Consider the following 19,564-nt stretch of genomic DNA (forward strand, 5'->3'; position numbering starts at 1 on the left):
GGCGACAACAGCCGCAGCTTGAGCCGGTGCAGCCGCCACCGCTTCAGCACTCCGACCGCAGCCTCGAGCTCCAGCAGGAGCTTTAGAACCATTTTATGCTGATTAGATAAAGGGGGAGAAGAGAGGCGGGGGCGATGGGAGGAGGAGGATGGATGGCAGGGCCAGGGGAGGGGGGAAGTGGGTGAAGAAAGAGAAAGAAATGAATGATGATAATGCAATGAAAAGAGTAAGCCGGGGAGGGAAAAGCGGGGGAGAAGGGGGGCTGGCACAGGGGGAGGAGGCGGCGGCGGCCGCGGATGGGGGGAGATGGGGGCCCCGGGGGCAGATCTGATTGTTTTCTTGGTGGTATATAAGGGGTTTTAAGGAGAGTCGTGTGCCAGACACGCAGCCACTGAACCACAAGCAGCTTCGCTTTAACTGGAGTGCCTGGGAGTCGCGTGCCAGGAGCCGCACGGCCGGGGACTTACTGACAGACAGACACGCACCACCAGCACAACACACGAGACCCGGGCGGGTCGCCGCGGCCGCCGGGGCTCTTGGCAAACTCGCACGACGGAGAGGTCCCCCGCGGAGCTGCGCCGCAGTAGCGCCAGTCTCGCTGCTTCCAAGGCAGCAGAAGGGGCAGCACTGCGCTCCGGACCGCTCGGAGAATCGCAGCACACGCCAAATAGCGACGCCGAGGCACATTTAGAGAGCGAACCAAGTAAGTATCCGCGCGGCGGCTTCCAACTTGGAAGGGTGTTTCCCGCACTCCGTCCCACCACGCCCGAACGCCCTTCGCTCGCGCTGAATCTTTGTCACAGGGGCCGCAGCCCTTTCCGGGGCGGGAACACAGCCGTCAGGGCGGCCGGTAGAGTTCGGGACTCGGCTGGCGACGGAGTCACAACAGGGGCGCTCCTGAGCTTGGGGAGCACTGGAGGGGTTTCCTCCCCAATTTACCTTCCTCCTTGGCGCCGTTCCGGGGCGTTCTTCTCGGGTGCGCGCAGCAGTACATCCCGGTGACACCAAGAACATGCCTCTGCTTCTATACTGACGCCTCGTTTGGTTCTTTCGCCTTCTCTGCTCTCTTCTCCAGGATGTTCGTCAAATCTGAGACCTTGGAGTTGAAGGAGGAAGAGGACGTGCTGGTGCTGCTCGGCTCGGCCTCCCCCGCCTCAGCGGCTCTGACCCCGCTATCTTCCAGCGCCGACGAGGAGGAAGAGGAGGAGCCGGGCGCGTCGGGCGGGGCGCGTCGGCAGCGTGGGGTCGGGGCCGGGGCCGGGGCGCGGGCTGGCTCGCCGGGAGGGGCCGAGGGCTGCCGGCCAGCGCGGCTGCTGGGTCTGGTGCACGAGTGCAAACGGCGCCCCTCCAGGGCGCGGGCCGTTTCTCGCGGCGCCAAGACGGCCGAGACGGTGCAGCGCATCAAGAAGACCCGTAGATTGAAGGCCAACAACCGCGAGCGCAACCGCATGCACAACCTCAACGCGGCGCTGGACGCGCTGCGTGAGGTGCTCCCCACGTTCCCCGAGGACGCCAAGCTCACCAAGATCGAGACCCTGCGTTTCGCCCATAACTACATATGGGCGCTCACCGAGACGCTGCGCCTGGCTGACCACTGCGGGGGCGGCGGCGGCGGCGGCCTGCCGGGGGCGCTCTTCTCCGAGGCCGTCTTGCTGAGCCCCGGAGGCTCTAGTGCCGCCCTGAGCAACAGCGGAGATAGCCCTTCGCCTGCCTCGACGTGGAGCTGCACGAACAGCCCCGCGCCGTCTTCCTCCGCCTCCTCCAACTCCACCTCGCCCTACAGCTGCACTTTATCTCCTGCCAGCCCGGCGGGTTCAGACATGGACTATTGGCAGTCGCCACCTCCCGACAAGCACCGCTACGCACCTCACCTGCCCATAGTCAGGGACTGTATCTAGAGCCGCCATCTCTGCTACCCACGCCAGGCCTTAGTGGCTACCCTTTCCTGTCCCCGTTCAAGCCCTCCTCCCACCCCTCTCCTGACCCCGCTTCCATGCCCCAGAAACGATCTCACTACTCAGAGCAGGTGTAGCCGTTATGATTCCTGGGTTGTTTGTTGACTTCCTTGGAGAAGGGCTTCCTTCATTCAGACGGGCTCTCTAATTTATTGGTGTGATGGAGCTTATTGTCAAAGAGGATGGTAGAGTTTGGGGGGCACTTCTTAAGGCTAAAAAGATGCTGGGAAGAGATGAAGGTGGCATGTCGAAAGAGTTTGCAGAGCGGACTGACGCTCCTCCTCTCTCTCGGTGCAGTGCGTGTGAATCTCCCAGAGGGAATGCAAGTGGTTCCTGTGATCTCTTCACCTTTGCTTCTATGTAGAGATGTTAATGTCGAGTAGAAAGAAATGTATCTTAGCATCTGAATGATTTTACCGGTAATAATATTATCCACAGATTTGCAATGGCTGGCATCTGCTTTATTCCCAGTGCTGTCTTCGGGCTGTGGGAATTTCACCTGTCAAACCAAACTTTCCCTCTCTGATGTGCACTTTGTTCTGTTTCCCAGATTCGTCACAATGCCTATTGTCCCGCCCTTCTCTTTCCTTTTTCTTCTCCATTTTGCCATCTGTCTCTTATGATTTATAAGGGGGAAAAAGTTGTTTTGTTAGAGGGCCAGGTTAGAAGTCATTGTATAATTTGTAGGCTTTGTAATGATTGAATGCAAGCGTGGAAATTTAGGCTGAACTCTCTATCAAAAGGAGAAATGTGGAGGAAAAGGGAAAAATCAGGAGGGAGGATTGCTTCATGTATTGTTTATCTCGACCTTTTAGGGGAGAAGGAACTCCCCTATTCTTTCAAGAGATTAAAAATAAATCAACAGGCTGAAAACCTAAGCAGACACGGAGCATTGCCAGGATCAGCCACACACGTGTTTCCTTCTATTTATTATAAAGAAAAATTTCATGAGAAAAGTATGTATTTTTTGTATATTCTACAGAGTTTATTCTAGTATGTATTTACATCTTGGAAGAACAAGAAAATTGTTCTCATGATTAAACTATAAATAAAATATCTAATTTTCATAGTTTTTGTATGTTGTATGACAATTTTTTCTTGCTTATGTGGCTTTTAGAAGAATGAGTTGCATTTTTCTGAAATTCTCCCGATATCAAATTGAGTACTTGTATTTTTTTGTCAATGTTTGTGTAGAGATTTCACTGACACATAAGGTCTAAGCAATCACAGGAAGCTGAATTATATTCGAGACACTAACACTGATATAAAAGTATAACTCTCAATACAGACAAAACTTAGTTTCTAAGAAATCAATTTCGGAGCAAACAAGATTAGTAAAAAATTGGGGGAGCATTTACGATAATTTTATTTTGATAATTAATAATTATTTTAATTAATGATAATTAAGCCATGATAAGTGCCAATGTTCAGAAACCTTGATTTTAAAAAACAGTGAAGTTGAAATTTCTTGGTGGAGTATGTAGAAATTTGATTCTTACACTTCACTTCTTTGAGCTTCAGTTATCATCTGTGAACTAAAGGGATTGGACAGTGATCTCTAAGGGCCCCTTCCAGCTCTAACATCTGTGACATAACTGAGTATTTATAAATTCATTATTGAAAGCTGATTTCATATTAGCCAATCCAATCTTTGTTAAAATAGTTTACACAACTTCTTCAAAGAAAAAGCAAAGATGTTTTCCTAATCTCCAGGGTACATAACTCTGTAACTTGTACCTCAATCTCCAAAGCAGAAATCAGTGACCTTTGGCCTTGGGTCAAAGATGACCAAGTGAAGGTTGACCACATTCTAGGTTTAAGCCCCTTAGGGAAGGGTGTCCAGGACAACACAAACTAAAAAAAGATCATGTCAGTAAAGAAATGTTGGTTGTTCACTGTCTCCCCAACCCGCAGAACTTCATATCTGCTCCTGGTTTGAGCCAAATCTTCCACTCCTCTGCATAAAGCAATGATAGCCCTCCTGAGACGTCTATCTGACACTGCTCTTCCTCTCCATCTATATGGAAAATATTAAGTGTTTAATATCTCAATAACACCTTTTTTTTTTTTTTTTTTTTTTTGCCGTACGCTGGCCGCTCACTGTTGTGGCCTCTCCCATTGCGGAGCGCAGGCTCCGGACGCGCAGGCTCAGCGGCCATGGCTCACGGGACCAGCCGCTCCGCGGCATGTGGGATCCTCCCGGACCGAGGCATGAACCTGTGTCCTGTGCATCGGCAGGCGGACTCTCAACCACTGTGCCACCAGGGAAGCCCAATAACTCCATTTTTAATAAAAGGAAGAACCAACCCAGGGTTTGTCTGGCTTTCATCTCTGGGTGTAAGGGAGACTTGTTGGAAAACCCCTTCTAGTTTAAAGGTTGTATTATTCTTAGCCACTCGATTATCTGATATGAGGAGAAAGTGATTTTTCTCGTACATTCACCTTTATGTTTCTAGTGTTTAAAAAGCCAAGCCAGCAAGCAAAGCAATCGTAGTATGAGAGTTTTTAAAATCACGGTTTTAATGCCAAATAACTGTTAATTTAGTGATGATGATGCTTTTATGGTGATTATAGGCTTCTTTTGGAAACTTGCCAAGGAAACAGGTTCATGACACAAGTCTGGGGAAGGTAAATCTTCAGGTGCAGGTACTCAGGAAACCTCAGCTGGTGAGGGGATCCTATAAACAGGTGGTGACCCTAACAGCTTATTTGGAGAGGCACAGATGGGGGGAGGGTTCAATAGTCATAGTTTTGAGTAATGGGTAATAAACCTAATGACTCAACCTGCGACCTAGTTGAATCTAGCAGCCACCTCTGCAGTTTCTCCAGGACCAGAGACCCGTTCAGCAAGAGCTTGCAGGTCCTCTTACACACCAGCATCACGTCATATACGGCAGGAATTCCGTCTCCCGTCTGTGGTCTACACTCGGGCTTTTCCCCCGCTATCTACAGCAGACCTAATTTTACACTAAGTAGGTGCAGTTATTTTTTTATGGCGTCTAATCACTTTTAGCGGTCAAGAACGATGTTCTTTCTGCCTCACTTCGCGCTGGGAGTTCTCCTCGCCACCCACTGCAACCTCCGCAGCCTGTGGGCTGAGGCCCAGTCGTCCTCTCCCGTCCCTTGTAGAGATGAGAATTACTGGTCGAAGCTTCAGCGGTAGGGAATATAGTCGATCTTCCTTTTTACCCATTCGCCTCCCGCCCTGGGACCAGCTCGGTCCGTCTGCACCAAGCAGGTTCGTGGGCCGCTGAGCCAAGCCATTCTATTTCTGGAGCTCTCTGCTGAGAGCCGTTTCAAGCAAGGCCATGAAGATGTTGTTCTGATGACAGTCCCACACCGCAAAATTTGCCGGATCTTTCCAGCTCCAGGGGCGCAGTGGCGTGTTTACCTAAGCCTGGAGAGGTGCGAGGGTTGGTCCTGGCCCGGGTGGATCTCTGCTTCGGCGCCGCCAGGCTCCGGGCATTGATTGTATTTACTTGTTCTGAAGTGCCCAGGACTTAGGGCTGATTTTCCTTCACCAGATCTAAGACAAATCCATCTGAAGGCGAACAGGAGAAAACGGAGAAGCGGAAAGGTGGGCCGCCGGGCGAGGTAGGGACGAGAGGAGTACTGGGGCTCCCGGAGCCCCCAGCACCTGGGCAGGAGCCGTGTAGGCTCCCTCCCGGGCAGAGCCCTGCGGGCCCTGCGGAGGCGCGGGCTTCGGAAGGCCCCGGGCGGCCTTGGCCGGGAGGGAGCGAGGGTCCTGTTACCGCGGAGCGCATCTAGACCCAGGGCCCGCTTCTGCGGCGCCCACCCTCCGGCCCGGGTCGCCTGGACGCAAGGCTGCGGCAGGGCCGAGGCAGAGGCAGGGAGTTGCGAGCCGCCGCCGCCCGCCGCGTGCACCCCCTGCATCGCACAGCCTTGGGCAGGTTGTGACTGCTGGGCCTCGACACCTGGAACCCGTTAAAAGCGCCTCCTCCTCACGCCCGGCCACGGTCTCTTCCCCCACCCCCAGGCTCCCGGGTCCCAGGCGAGCTTTGAATGTATTAATTAAATAAAGCAGGCAGCCCTTGAATCGCGCCAACGCAGGGCGCTCTCGGGAGCGTGAAAGTCCTGGCCTCCGAATCCGCAAAAGAAAAATGTGTGAAAAGAGAATTAGTGAAATTAGGTTAGGCCAATAAAACGTGAGGGCTCCAGCACCCCCCCTTCCCGCTCCCCCAGCCTGGGGCTAGAAGGGCTATCTGGTCTGATCTATTGTTTCCCGCCCTGGCAGGGGGTTCATTGTTTGATAAATAATTCCCCCTCCATTTTATTCTTTAAAAAAAAATGGGTATTTGCATAATCACTGCTTTGATGTGGCCAGAAATAGGAGGCTTGGTCTCCCCAAGTCTGCTATTGGTAGCGAAGCAACAAAGCTCGATCCAGATCTTTCACTTCGCTGACAGCGTGTGGGGCAGATTGTCAGAAACGGCTGCGTTAAGCTCCTGCCTCCTTTTTAAAAAGGATCCACTTTAATGATTAAACCTAAGGAATGTCCCCAAAGGGGGAAGGCGGTGAAGGACGAGAGCTCTCAGCCCCCTCCACCTCCCTCTGTCCTCCAGGGTTCATTGTTCTCGGCAGTCTCTTTTCCAAAGCCCTTGCGGGCGTGCGCCTCGCTTGGGGCCTCCCCACGTGGCTCGCAGTGGGCACCCGCCGGGGTCCGCCGGGGCCGAGGTCTGCAGGAGCGGTCCTTCTCGTCCCCCACCCGTTTTTCCTTTCCCAGTTTGGTTTACCCAGCCTGGGTGGGGTTTTTCTTATGGAGGACGCCGAAGTGAGCTGCTCTTTGGTCCCCGAGTGGAAACGAGGCGGGTGGGGAGGGCCCCTGGGAACGCAAGATGGGGGCAGTTTCAGATGGTCCCCGACAGGAGAGAGGAGCAAAGAAATTCAGTCATCCGGAAAGCGGATCGAGAAAGCCAGTGTGGCCGGAGCTATTATATCCCTGCACGGTGGCGGGAGTCGGAAGATGGAGTGGGGAAGAGTCCTGATGCTGTGTGCACTACAATAAATGACTTTTTTTTTTTTCTTTCCTCTTGGTGCCGGGGTCGCAGGAGGAGGGAAGGCGGTGGGAGTTCTCTGCTTTCATCTCTGCTTTCTCTCTCACCCAGCTTCTCCAAACCTTCAAGCACGAAGGGGGAAAAGCCAATTTGGATTATTGACTAGGAACGCTATGTGATGAGGCTGGGGCTTCCTGAGCAACCGGACAGCCGCCAGCTCTGCGCTCCAGCCTGGGTAGGTCTCACCTGTGGGAGAAACGCTCAGCCTCCTCGGGCCCTAAGCCCAGGATTCCGGGAAGGCGGGGGCGGGGAGACGCAGGCGGGAACGAAGGGGGATCCGCGAAGCACCTGCGCGACCGGGGTCCCATTCCTCTTCCGAGCCCCCGCATCTCACCAAGCTGGACTCCGGGGCATTCTTCAAGTGTCCCACCAGCTTTTGGACTCAGAGCTTCAACAGTTGTTTAGCTCATTGTAAATTCTCTTTTTACTTATCTTTCCTTTTTACTTTTCAAGGCTGTAATTGTATAAGCAATCGTTTTCCTTCATATCAAGTTTCTCACAAAAGTCATACTTCTTACGAAATAGAAGGACTTGGGATTCAAGATTTTTCCCAATGGAAGCATACTTTTAATTTTGTTTGGACTTTGACAATAGCCCTGTAGAGTCATGTTACCTGGTAGACACTGTAGGGTATACTGAATTCCAGAGATGTAAGAAATCAAGAGGCAAAAAGTTAGAGTTATTTCAAAGGACACATCTCCCAGAGAGGCTGTTTGGACTGTAGCTGGTCTTTCAAAGATTCAAAAACAAGTGTATATCTTCTCTGATCTTGTTGAAGTGTAGAACAGACTGTGCCACCAGTATTTTTCATCATTCATCCTTCCCTTCTAATGATTCCATTACCACCTTCTCCTTGATTCTCTTCACTCCAGGACCTGGAGGCATACCTGGAGACATTAAACAACGATGCAAAGAACCAAAATCTTTCACCTATCTTACTTGATCTAGAAACAATTAAGTAAAAGTGCTGAAGTCCATGTTATATGGGAACAGGAACCTTCAAAATAAGCAGAGAAAGCTGGGGGCTGGTTTCCAGGGTAGCAGCTTGCAATAAAGCCTAATTCCTTGTGACAAAGAGGTCATCTTCCTTTTCACATGTGTTTATGATCCCTTTGTGCATTGTATTTTGGCATAAAAGCTTCTATGCTCTGTCAGGCCTCCACAGGCAGCTCTATGACTCTCAAGGGGGTTTATTGCCTCTTTGGTATAAGAATAGCAGAAAGAAGCCAAACTAGTGCCAGTGTGACAAAGGACAACCCCACAGGCTTGCCACTGCTTTCTTTCTGTAACATAAATTTTGATATGCATTGAAATAATTTAAAAATGAGAGATTCTGGGATAACTTTAATTTGATTTTGTGGTTTTTCTTCATACCTTTCACATCTATTGAAACACTACATGCAAACATGTACAAGAAGATTGATTCATTGTGAGGATATGATCAATTTATCTTTTTGCCTTACTTTCCACATAATTTTGGAAAAGAAATCAAATGAGGTAAAACCTTTGAAACTGTACGGAGAAAAGTCTAACCATAAACTTTACATAACTATTGTATTAATGCATTAATACTTCTTTCATTCCTAGAACATGATCAAAAAATTTTTTTTTCTGAATCAAACCTATCTGAACTAATATCTTCCTTAACTCAAAGTTGCCATGGCAGCAGCTTGAAACAGACAAAGAAGAAAACATGATTTTGCTGGTGGAGCACTAAAGCAACTCAAAAGTTTTGAGTTCAAATCCAGTGTTTCTCTTGAATTAGAAGAAAATGATTTCACCATATCTGCATGACATGGGCACTGCACAGGCAAGCCTTGCCAATAGAGCTCTTGATGGCTTTGCAAAAGAAATTCCTATCATTTTCAGTAGACCTAGGAGGGTCTATATGACATCTTTAGTCTGGGAAGAATCAGAAAGAGTGTAGTGAAAACTGAGTTTTATTTTTTTGTGAGCAAATAATTTAAAAGGGGTTTCAGTTCTACTTGAGTAAAACTGTCCTGGAATCTTAAGACCATTCTGCTCTCCTACATTGGGGAGACTTGTCTAGACTTCCTAGAGTTTTTGTCAGAGCAAAATGGTTCTAAACTATGTAAGATGAAACTGAACTGCTGAAGGCACTGGCCAGAGTACTTCCCTCACCTTCACATTACTCTGAATTTCTCAGATACTCATGTCTTCAATAACAACATGTATAAGATGGTAATGGTGATAACACATTACAAAGCAGGCTGGAGCAAATCCCTATGGTGGCAACTACTGGTCATAGCTCTCCAGATAATTGCTAGTTCCATCTCTTTCCACCAAAAAGACACCAAAGTTCAATGGTTCCCCTTTCCTACCCCAGCAAAACAAGTGATGTTACGAGATCTTCCGTAAGGGACTAAAAGGAGAGTATTCATAAATGTTAGGCTTCTCAACTTTTTGGTATTCATGACACACTTTAGAATTTTGATAGCATATTTGAAGGGATTGGGAGTCTCCAAATAACATTAAACAAGGTAGCTATGATTACACCACACAGTATCTTCACTGTCTCACAGAATCTGTTAACAGTCATAACCGTCAGCCACTGCCCTTCATCATGGTATCACTGTTTCAGTATTACTATTTCTTGTCCTGAGAGCGCCTCCCATATGCACTAGGCAATATTCCTGCATGTTTCAGGAAACAGAATTTCATTGGTACTATCTTTATCCTACTCTGGAACTCTTATTCAAAGCCTGTGACTTCATTTCATTCCATCTGGACAAAATGCTGCCGCTGGATACTGTGGAGGACAGTTCTAGACTCCATGAATATCTGATGTTCTAACCCTATTGGGCATGCTTAGGCCCCTTACAGTAGGGTGGGGCTCCATCTCTGGTCTCTATCTTCCTCTTCTCTTGAGAGGGTGAGGCCAACATATCAAAGCTCGTTGGGCTTCTGAGTGATCATATAAAGAGTAGTGGTTCTTGTGAGTCACCTCAACTCACAGTGTATGTTACATGAGGGAGAAAAAAACTTGTGAGTTGAAAGCCAGGAAGATTTGAAGGTTGTTGCTGCATCATAAAAACCCACTTTGATTAATATGGAAGTATATTTATTTGAAGACTATATAACTTATTTGTAGCAAAAAAAAAAAAGTCTGTAAAACTTGGTGGCTCACCTCTGAATAGTTTGAAGATTCTGTTATAAAAGACAATTTTATTTTTATTTTTGGCCATGCAAGAAAGCTTTATGTCTCAAAGTCTACAGCCATTCTTAGAGTGATTTTTAAAAATCATCTTAACCATTTTAACTGTACAGTTTAGTAGTTTTAAGTATATTTGCAGTGTTGTGCAACCAATCTCCATAATGTTTTCATCTTGCAAAACTGTAACTCTACACCCATCAAACAACAGCTCCCATTTCTCCTCCCTTCCAACCTCTGGAAACCAATATTCTTCTTTCTGTTCCTATGAATTTGACTACTTTACATACCTTATGTAATAAAAGCTATTTTTATTTTTAAAGCATATAGTGTCACTGTCCTCATTTTCTCTATTGTAATAAACTTTAATTTTATTTCTCCCTACTGCTGATGTAGAAGTAAGCATGTATGAAGTTCTGTCATTCACGACACATAACCTTTCTGCTATCTTGTGGGAAATAATAATATGCAGCTGTACTCTCCTTTGTATAGTGTTACTGATTGACTGAAGGCAGTTTTGCAGGAGGGCACCCATTATCTGAAGCCATCTATTCTTGAGAGAGCCCTGCACGTAATTATGTGTTTGCCCCATCCTATCCAGAAAGTGACCGAGGTGCTTCTATAGGTTCTGGAGGTTAGTTTGAAGAGTAGATTGACTCCTGGGGTGCTATGGATAAAACTCACTGTGATAATGTTATTTGATCCTGTTGTACCCAAGCCTGTAAGGGGACAGTAAAGATAAATTACACATTTGGCTGAAGTACTATAATCAGCTTATTAACTTAGAGTATGTGATGAGGCTTTTCATTTTGGGGAAGCCAGAGCACTGGATTGAGTCAAGAGGCTGAATTTGTGGTGAGGGTCCGTTTTGTTACTGATTGGCTGTGTGACCATGAGTAAGTCTCTCAGCCTGATAAGCCTGATAAGACTAGGTATTTCCAAAGTCTTTTCTAGTTCTGATTTTCAAAGTTTTTATAAAATACTACAGGTTTGTTTTTAGAAACACTTTTGGACAAACCCTAACTGTTTTATGTTTGTACGTGTATTTTCAGAAGACATATCTTCAGAAGAAGAGCTGTGTTGATTTTCAAAAATAGATGAAGACACAAAATTTTAAGTTGCCTTTTATAACTGTGTCTTTAAAAATGGAAACTGGAGGATGGAGAAAGGCAACTGAAACGTCCCTCAAGCTAGGCTCATATTTAACACCGACATCTAAGACTTGCCGTGCACTTTGAATCCAATCTTTTTTTTATTCAGCGCTTGCATTGAACAGAAAAAGTCAATCATTTTAGGTACGGAAGAAGAGCAAACCTTTAAACAAGATTCTCTCTTTCAAGCTGCCTCTGAGCAGAGGATGACTATTTTTTTTTATTCAGAGACATATTTCTTCATCTACCTCCTTTCTCCCTCATCTTTAAAGGTATATCTTGATTTGGGCATCAAGGATCTACAAACACATCACACAAGTAATTTAAAATTGTTCTTCTTGGGGGGAAAACAGATTAAGTCTCAGCTCCCCATGAATAGCTCTGCTCTCTCCTTTTTAATAAAGAAGAGTTAGACTGGACCAGTGCCGATGGCATATTTACCTTCATGAGCTAAAAAAAAAAAAAAGAAAAGAAAAAGAAAAAAAGTTAATTACTGCTCGGAGCAAGTTAGTCTGGCTGTCCTGAGCTGTCTTTTATTAGTTGTCCCCTTCATTAATTTCCCTCACTGGATTTGCTGCTAATAGCTGCCTGGTCCCAGTCAGCTCAAAGCCGCATCTGTGCCATTGAGCAGAAAAGTAGGAGCCTGGCCAAAGGGGGATGGAGATGGCGTGAGGGAGACGCTATTTACAAATCAACTCTTATTAACATGATGGTCTGGTTTGCTGAAGAGGGGAGAGGGTGGGCCTCAGAGCAGAGAGCTGTAGAGCAGAGGAGAGGTAGTGAAAGCTGAAGGAATCAGCCCCAAGCATGGCAGTTTGGATTTTTACTTCATTCCTTATGAACTAGTGTTCTCCTAGCTTCACCTTAGATTAATGTCAATACTTGTTTTCCAAAGGCTGGATGAAGTATACTACTCTGTCACTGAACTTCATAAAAAGCAATAGAAGTATGGATCTTTTAGTAAGGAGGTTTGCTCTTCACCTTATGATGCAGAGACTTTGAGACTCTCTTTGAGACTTTGAGAGATCCAAGTCAACAAATGGGCTTTTTCCTTTTAAAGTTTATACCTTATTTTTAGATATTAATTCAATTGGAGACAGTGTACTGAATACATGTATGAGTTGTTTATTCTTGTCCAGTTGTGTACATCGCTTTGGAAAGGTCAAACCATCTTTATTTTCCTCACACTTATCACCAACAGGTATAAGAACTTACCAAGTTATCTTGTTACAGTAAGCTCCAGGAGGAAGTGTGCACGCACGGGCACACACGCCGGTTCTCATTCTCCAGCGTCTGTAACAGGGCCTCCCATACAGTAGGAGCTCATCAAGTATTTGTGGGGTTAACGCTGATGAATGAGGAATTTTTTTAATAGACAAAGAACAATCAGTCCCAAATTCCTATTTATATGCATACTCAATTAAGAAACATCTCAAAGCTCTCCCACCTGTTTTTATTTATTTATTTGGCTGCGTTGGGTCTTAGGTGCAGCATGTGGGCTCTTCCTTGCAGCGCCGGCTTCTCTCTGGTATTGGTGCTCCCGCCTCAGAGTGCTCGGGCTGGGTAGCTGTGGAGCGTGGGCTTAAGTAGCACCTTTCTGTGTGCGTTGTAATATACTTGAGCTTCCATTCACATTGCTCTATCACAGTAAAATAGAAAAGTTAAATTTGAATCCTCTGAGTATCACATGCCTGGGCTTGGGGATCAGTCAGCTTGGGTTCAAACCTCATTTCTAATATTTATTAGCTGTGTGGTCAACTTAATTTTGGCTTTAGTTCCCTATTTCTAAATAGAGTTAAATGAGCTAGTACATGTAATGTGGTTGGCACATAGTAAGTCCCAACAAATGGTTGCTATTTGGTTATTCTTTGGAAATACACGTGTACCAAATGTGAAACCAAGGGTAGTCACCAGTTACAGCCTTTAAATTGTTTAATAAATAATGCACTGTAACGTACCTTCTCTGATAAATCTCCACTTTATTTTTGCAAAAATTTGCACGTCCTTCAAGTGTCAGGTAGCCTAAACAATGTTTGCCCAAGTTGTTCTATCAGGAACTTGGAGTAAGCTGTGTCTAGTTCGAGCGGGTTTGAGACGACCGACCCTCCAACTGGGCATGTGCGAGTGTCCACTGGTGACCCTGTGATGTCAGAGGGCCAAAACCTCCACCCTTACAGCATGCTAACCGCCGTTTTCCTCCACGAAGAGGCTTGTTATTGAGTTGCACCTGTGGCATCTACAGGGCAGCACAAGTACCTCACCTTTTCCTTATCTTCAGTCACTTTTCCCCACGCTCCCCATGCCTCAGCTTTATCCCATAAATATTCGGAGCCCCTCGCCTTGGGGGAGGCTGACTTGAGACTTTTTCTTCTTTGTCCTCACTTGGCTGCCTCCTGAATAAACCTTTTGTCTGATGCAAACCTCCACGTCTCAGCATTTGGCTTGCTGGACTTTGGGGCAAAGTTCAGTAACAAACGAATATGGTATTTTAAATATAAAAATTATACAGACTTCGGATTTTTAGTTATTTCAAAAATAACAGAGAACAAACTAGTGGTTACCAGTGGGGAGAAGGGAGGGGAAGGGGGAGGAGGGGCAATATAGGGGAAGGGGAGTAAGAGGTACAAACTATTAGGTATAAATTAAGTTACAAGGATATATTGTACAACATGGGGAATATAGCCAATATTTTATAATAGCTATAAATGGAGTGTAACCTTTAAAAATTGTGAATCACCATGTTGTACATCTGTAACTTATATAATATTGTACAGCAACTTACTTCAATAAAAAAATAAAGTAATAATTGAGAAAGGTAAAAAACAACATGAGTTCTATTGAAGTATCGAAGAAAAATCCAGATTAGTAAAAATCTAGAATAATCATAATTACCATTGATTTAGAATGACATTATTTATAGTTAATAACTATAATTAATGTATTTATTTGGAGAATGAAATAAAATGCTTCATCATTTGATAATACATCGTAGAACAAGAAAGGAGCCTATGTGGCGTGGTTTTGGAGGGGTTGTTTCAAAAATTAAAAAGCAGATACCCCTTGAACCCGAAATTCTATTTTTAGGAAGTTATTCTACAGAAACTCTCTTCTTTTTTTTGGGGGGGGTGTACGCGGGCCTCTCACTGTTGTGGCCTCTCCCGTTGCGGAGCACAGGCTCCGGACGCGCAGGCTCAGCGGCCATGGCTCGCGGGCCCAGCCGCTCTGCGGCATGTGGGATCCTCCCGGACCAGGGCACGAACCCGTGTCCCCTGCATCGGCAGGCGGACTCTCAACCACTGCGCCACCAGGGAAGCCCCCAGCACCATTTATTGAAGAGACTATCCTTTCCCCATTTGAATGTTCTTGGTGTCCTTATCAGATTAGTTGACTGTATTTCTGGGATCTCTGTTCTGTTCCATTGGTCTGTGTGTTTGTTTTTATGTCAGTACCATACTCTTGATTACTATAATTAAGCAATATAGTTTGAAATCAGGAAGTGTGATACTTCCAGCTTTGTTCTTCTTTCCAAGATTGCTTTGGGTATTTGAGGCCTTTAGTGGTTCTGTAAGAATTTTAGGATTTTTAAATATCTCTATGAACAAAGCCTTTGGAATTCTGATGGGGATTGCATTGAATCTATAGATTGCTTTGGATAGTATAGACATCTTAATATTAATTCTTCCAATTCATGAACATAGGGTGTCTTTGCATTTATTTGTCTCTTTTTCAATTTCTTTCAACAATGTCTTATAGTTTTCAGTGTACAGATCTTTTACTTCCTTGGTTAAATTTATTCCTAAGTATGTTACTTTTTTTTGATGCTATTGTAAATGGGATTGCTTTCTTAATTTCTCTTTCAGGTGGTTTACATCTCTCTATTGAAACTCTCAGTTTTGTTCATACATTGTTTTACTGAATTTGCCACACGGTCTATCTGTGTGCTCACTGAATTGTACTCACCGAGCGTCCTTAAAACAATTATTATATTTTGAATTCTTTGTCAGGCAATTCATAGACTTCTATTTCTTTGGGGTCAGTTACTAGAAAATTATTGTGCTTTTTTGATGATATCATGTTTCCTTGATTTTTCATGCTCCTTGCTTGAAGTCTTACATTGCTGTTTTCACTTTTGAAGAAGCGGTCACCTCTAGGCTTTAGTGACTGGCTTTAGCAGAGAGATACTTTCACTTGATAGCCCAGCCAGAGGTTCTGAGGCTTTTCCAGACCTTTTCTATGGGTGTGCCTTCTCCACACTTTTTGTTCCTTCTTGGGGAAGTTCCTAAGAGTGTATACCTTCTCTCAGTCCTGCAAAGCCTGGCTAGGTGTTGAAAGTGTCCCATTTGTTTTCCCTGATGAAGTGTTCTGAAACGCTCAAGTCTGTGAGTCTTCATCTAATCTTGCAGAATTAGACTGGCTTTCTGCGCTTGCTTGCTAGTCATCTGCAAGTACTTGTTCTCACTGTCCACAGAAGACGGCTACGCGAGGAGGCGGGCAGTTAGGCGTTGGGGGTGCATGTGGGGGGACGTTGGGGGGGGCTGCATGTGAGGCATCCATCATTTCTCGTGGAGGGACTTTCTGACAAGAGTCTGTGAATCAGTTAGTAGGCAGAACCATGAAGCAATTAGTAGTATTCCTTTGCTGAATTCCGAGCCCTGGCTGCTGTACTCTCAACTTCTCCCAACACTCAAGGTTGCAGATCCCCTCAGTAATCTGGGTGAAGTGAGAAAGAAGTGGGTCTCTTGGGTAGCATCCTGCGCAGCTGGGGAACCTGGGCACTCACTCACATGCTCTCAGTCTTCCCTGTGAAAGAAGTCATGGCCGTGGGGGTCTTTCCTGGCACCGAGCCTTAGGAGAAGAGTGATGTGGGCAAAGTGAAACTGCTCCTCTTACCATCTTCAATGAATCTATTCCTGGATTCTGCTGCTTCAGTGGCATGCTGGGGTTTCTCTGCTGGACTCCTGGACGCCCACAAGGGTGCTCTTATCCGTGGGTGACTGTAAAAGTCGATGTACTGTGGGGGGATGAAGGCGGAGAACTCCTATTCTGCCATCTTGCTGATGTCACTTCAATTATATTTCTATGTACTAGTAAAGAACAATTGGAAATCGAAACAAGAAAATAAGACTATGTACAGCATCAGAATATAAACTACTTAGGGAAAATTTAACAAAATATGGGCAAAATGTGCATGCTGAAAACTAGAAAGTATTTATGGAAACATTAAAGAAGACTTAAATAAATGGAGAGATGTATGGTACTCATGGATCAGAAGATTCCACGTTGTTAAAAATATCAATTTTCCCCTACTGTGGTCAGCCTGCAGACGCACAATGGATCCCCTGCTCCATCCAAAATTTGGATGTCAAAACTGACGATGCCACACATGCACCAAAAGGGTGTGAGATTATTATTCACATAACACGGCTTCCTGGGGAGAACAAGGAAGCCTCCCAAACGAGTGTAAAATGGCTTGAAAGAATGGGCTTAGGGTTTCATGGAGTTTAGAGGGTAGGGCTGGTGTGAGAGTTCTTTCCACGGGCTGGGGTTTCATGCTTTTAACTTCCTGCTGGTGCCAAAGAAAAAAGCACCTAGGCTTTCTGGTCAGCTCATCCAGATGTGGGGAAGAGAGGTAAGGGACAGTGGAGGGGCTTCACAGCTGGCAATCATCAAACATCAAAAATGGAGTCAGACACTTCGTTAGACTCCCAATTTGATCCATAGACTTCACACTACCCAATTAAAACCCCTCTTTATCCCTGATAATTTTTTTTTCTGAAGTCTGTTTTGCTTGATTTTAGCTTTATGATGTATCCTTAATCTCAATGATGCTTGTCTGCTCTGGCTAAAGGATGAACCACAGTCTTTAATTCATGAAACTTGAAAAACAGCCTTCTTAATGCACTTTAAAACACTTGGTTTCTGAGCCAAGACCCATAAACTAGGTCTTCTTTATTGCTTATTTTAAAAATAATTCAGTACTTTATTTGACGCATATTATGTAGTAATACATACAATGAGGGTTAGCAACATTTAGTGATCATTTTAAAAATTTGATTACTAACACATTTTGGCCACATAATAGTAGAATACTCCTGGTGATAATGATGCCTTATCACTAGAATCCAAGAACAGATGATAACCAATTTCTCCAGAGTTATAAAATAATGATAAAAATCAACATTAACACAACCCTGGGAACCATTATTTTTTATCAATTTAAATTAATGTACCCAAAATAGTTTAATTTTCTTAATTAAATAAGCACTAAAATTAAAATCATGGAAAATAAGAGGGGACTAAATCTCCCTAAGCCATGGAGCACTCATCACTCTTTCACTTTTCTACCCAGCCGAAAAACAAAAACAAACAACAAACAAACAAACAGAAAAAACCTGTCCACCCAGGAGCTAATCCATTTTCCACACTCATTATCATTCAGATGAGTCTTTTGTAAGACAAAGATGGCGGCATAGTTTTTTCAGTGTCTGAGAACGAACGCCTTTCTTGTTTGGATTGTACAAATAAAGAGGACCCTCTGGATCTAATTAAGAGATTTTCACCTGCCATCATTCATTCATTCAGTCCACAAACATTTATGGAACACGTGCAATGTGCGTGGCATAATGTTAAATAGTGTATTACACCAGGAGTTATGCCACAATGGGTCAATCATAAAACTACACTCTTAATTAATCTTGTGATTTTTAATGATTTAATTCTCTCATTCAACAGGGCCTTATTAACGACCAAGTGCTAGGCTAGGCACTGGTGCTGACAAAATGAACTCACAATCTCTGCTTTCACGTACTCATAATCTAATGGGGGAGGCATATACATAAACAAGCAATTACTGCTCAGCTGAGGTCCCACCATAAAGGTTGGTGATGGTGTAATGGAGGCTCTGTGTGTGTGTGTGTGTGTGTACGTGCAAGTGTGTGTTTGTGTGCGTGTGTAACTAGAGGGAAGTAGGAGAAGAGTCAGAGAAGGTTTCCCTGAGGAGGTGAAACTTGAGTTGTCTTGAAGGGCAAATAAGAGCTTCCCAGGAGAGGTAGGGGAGGATATTGCAGGCAAAGGTAAGAGCCTCGGGAAACAGTTCTGGGAGGGCAGGCTTACCTGGGGAACTGCAGTCAGATGAGGCTGGGTGGATGTGGGACTACCTGGTGATGAGGTTGAAGAGAGATAGAACAAGAGGATCATGTTGAGTATTATTTAGGCTAGGCCATAATGAACTTGTCAATATTAGACTATTTTGACTTAAAAAACAGTAATTTGATACAGTTTAAATGACATGATAATGATGAATAAGCATTAGTAAATAACTACATGAACGGAACCTACTACTGTTGCTGTTTTTGTTATTTGTATTTCCCACTTCTTCACACCCTGATTAGAACTGACTTCTCCAAAATATTTGCAAATGACGTGACCGACAGGGCTTAATTTCCAAAATATACAAACAGCCCATACAACTCAATAACAAAAAACCAAATAATCCAATCAAAAAATGGGCAGAAGACCTAAATAGACATTTCTCCAAAGAAGACATACAGATGGCCAATAGGCACATGAAAAGATGCTCAACATCACTAATTATTAGAGAAATGCAATCAAAACTCCAATGAAGGGGGATTCCCTGGTGGAGCAGTGGTTGAGAGTCTGCCTGCCGATGCAGGGGACACGGGTTCGTGCCCCAGTCCGGGAGAATCCCACATGCCGTGGAGCGGCTGGGCCCGTGAGCCATGGCCGCTGAGCCTGCACATCCGGAGCCTGTGCTCTGCAACGGGAGAGGCCACAACAGTGAGAGGCCCGCGTACCGCAAAAAAACCAAAAAAGTCCAATGAAGTATCACACCAGTCAGAATGGCTAACATTAAAAAAAGTCTACAAATAACAAATGCTGGAGAGAGTATGGAGAAAAGGGAACCCTCCTACACTGTTGGTGGGAATGTAAATTGGTACAACCACTATGGAGAACAGTATGGAGGTTCCTTAAAAAACTAAAAATAGAATTACCATATGATCCAGCAATATCACTCCTGGGCATATATCCAGAGAAAACTCTAATTTGAAAAGATACATGCACCCCAATGTTCATAGCAACATTATTTACAATAGCCAAGACATGGAAGCAACCTAAATGTCCATTGACAGATGAATGGATAAAGAAGATGTGGTACATGTATACAATGGCATATTACTCAGCCATAAAAAA

General features: G+C 44.9%; 1 protein-coding gene across 1 annotated transcript; it reads left to right on the top strand.

Moving 5' to 3' along the window:
• The first annotated feature begins 239 nt into the window (after positions 1-239).
• Positions 240-3,016, top strand: NEUROG2 (neurogenin 2). Its single transcript, XM_033856756.2, has 2 exons — positions 240-703; positions 1,076-3,016. Exon 2 carries the CDS (start codon positions 1,077-1,079, stop codon positions 1,896-1,898), a length of 822 nt encoding a protein of 273 aa, XP_033712647.1. The 5' UTR covers positions 240-703; position 1,076; the 3' UTR covers positions 1,899-3,016.
• The last annotated feature ends 16,548 nt before the right edge of the window (positions 3,017-19,564 follow it).

The sequence above is a fragment of the Tursiops truncatus genome, chromosome 5 (assembly GCF_011762595.2).
Source record: "Tursiops truncatus isolate mTurTru1 chromosome 5, mTurTru1.mat.Y, whole genome shotgun sequence".
Classification (NCBI taxonomy): domain Eukaryota; kingdom Metazoa; phylum Chordata; class Mammalia; order Artiodactyla; family Delphinidae; genus Tursiops; species Tursiops truncatus.

Excerpts from the sequence above, each read along its gene's own strand:
- NEUROG2 (XM_033856756.2), top strand. The coding sequence starts at position 1,077 with ATGTTCGTCAAATCTGAGACCTTGGAGTTGAAGGAGGAAGAGGACGTG.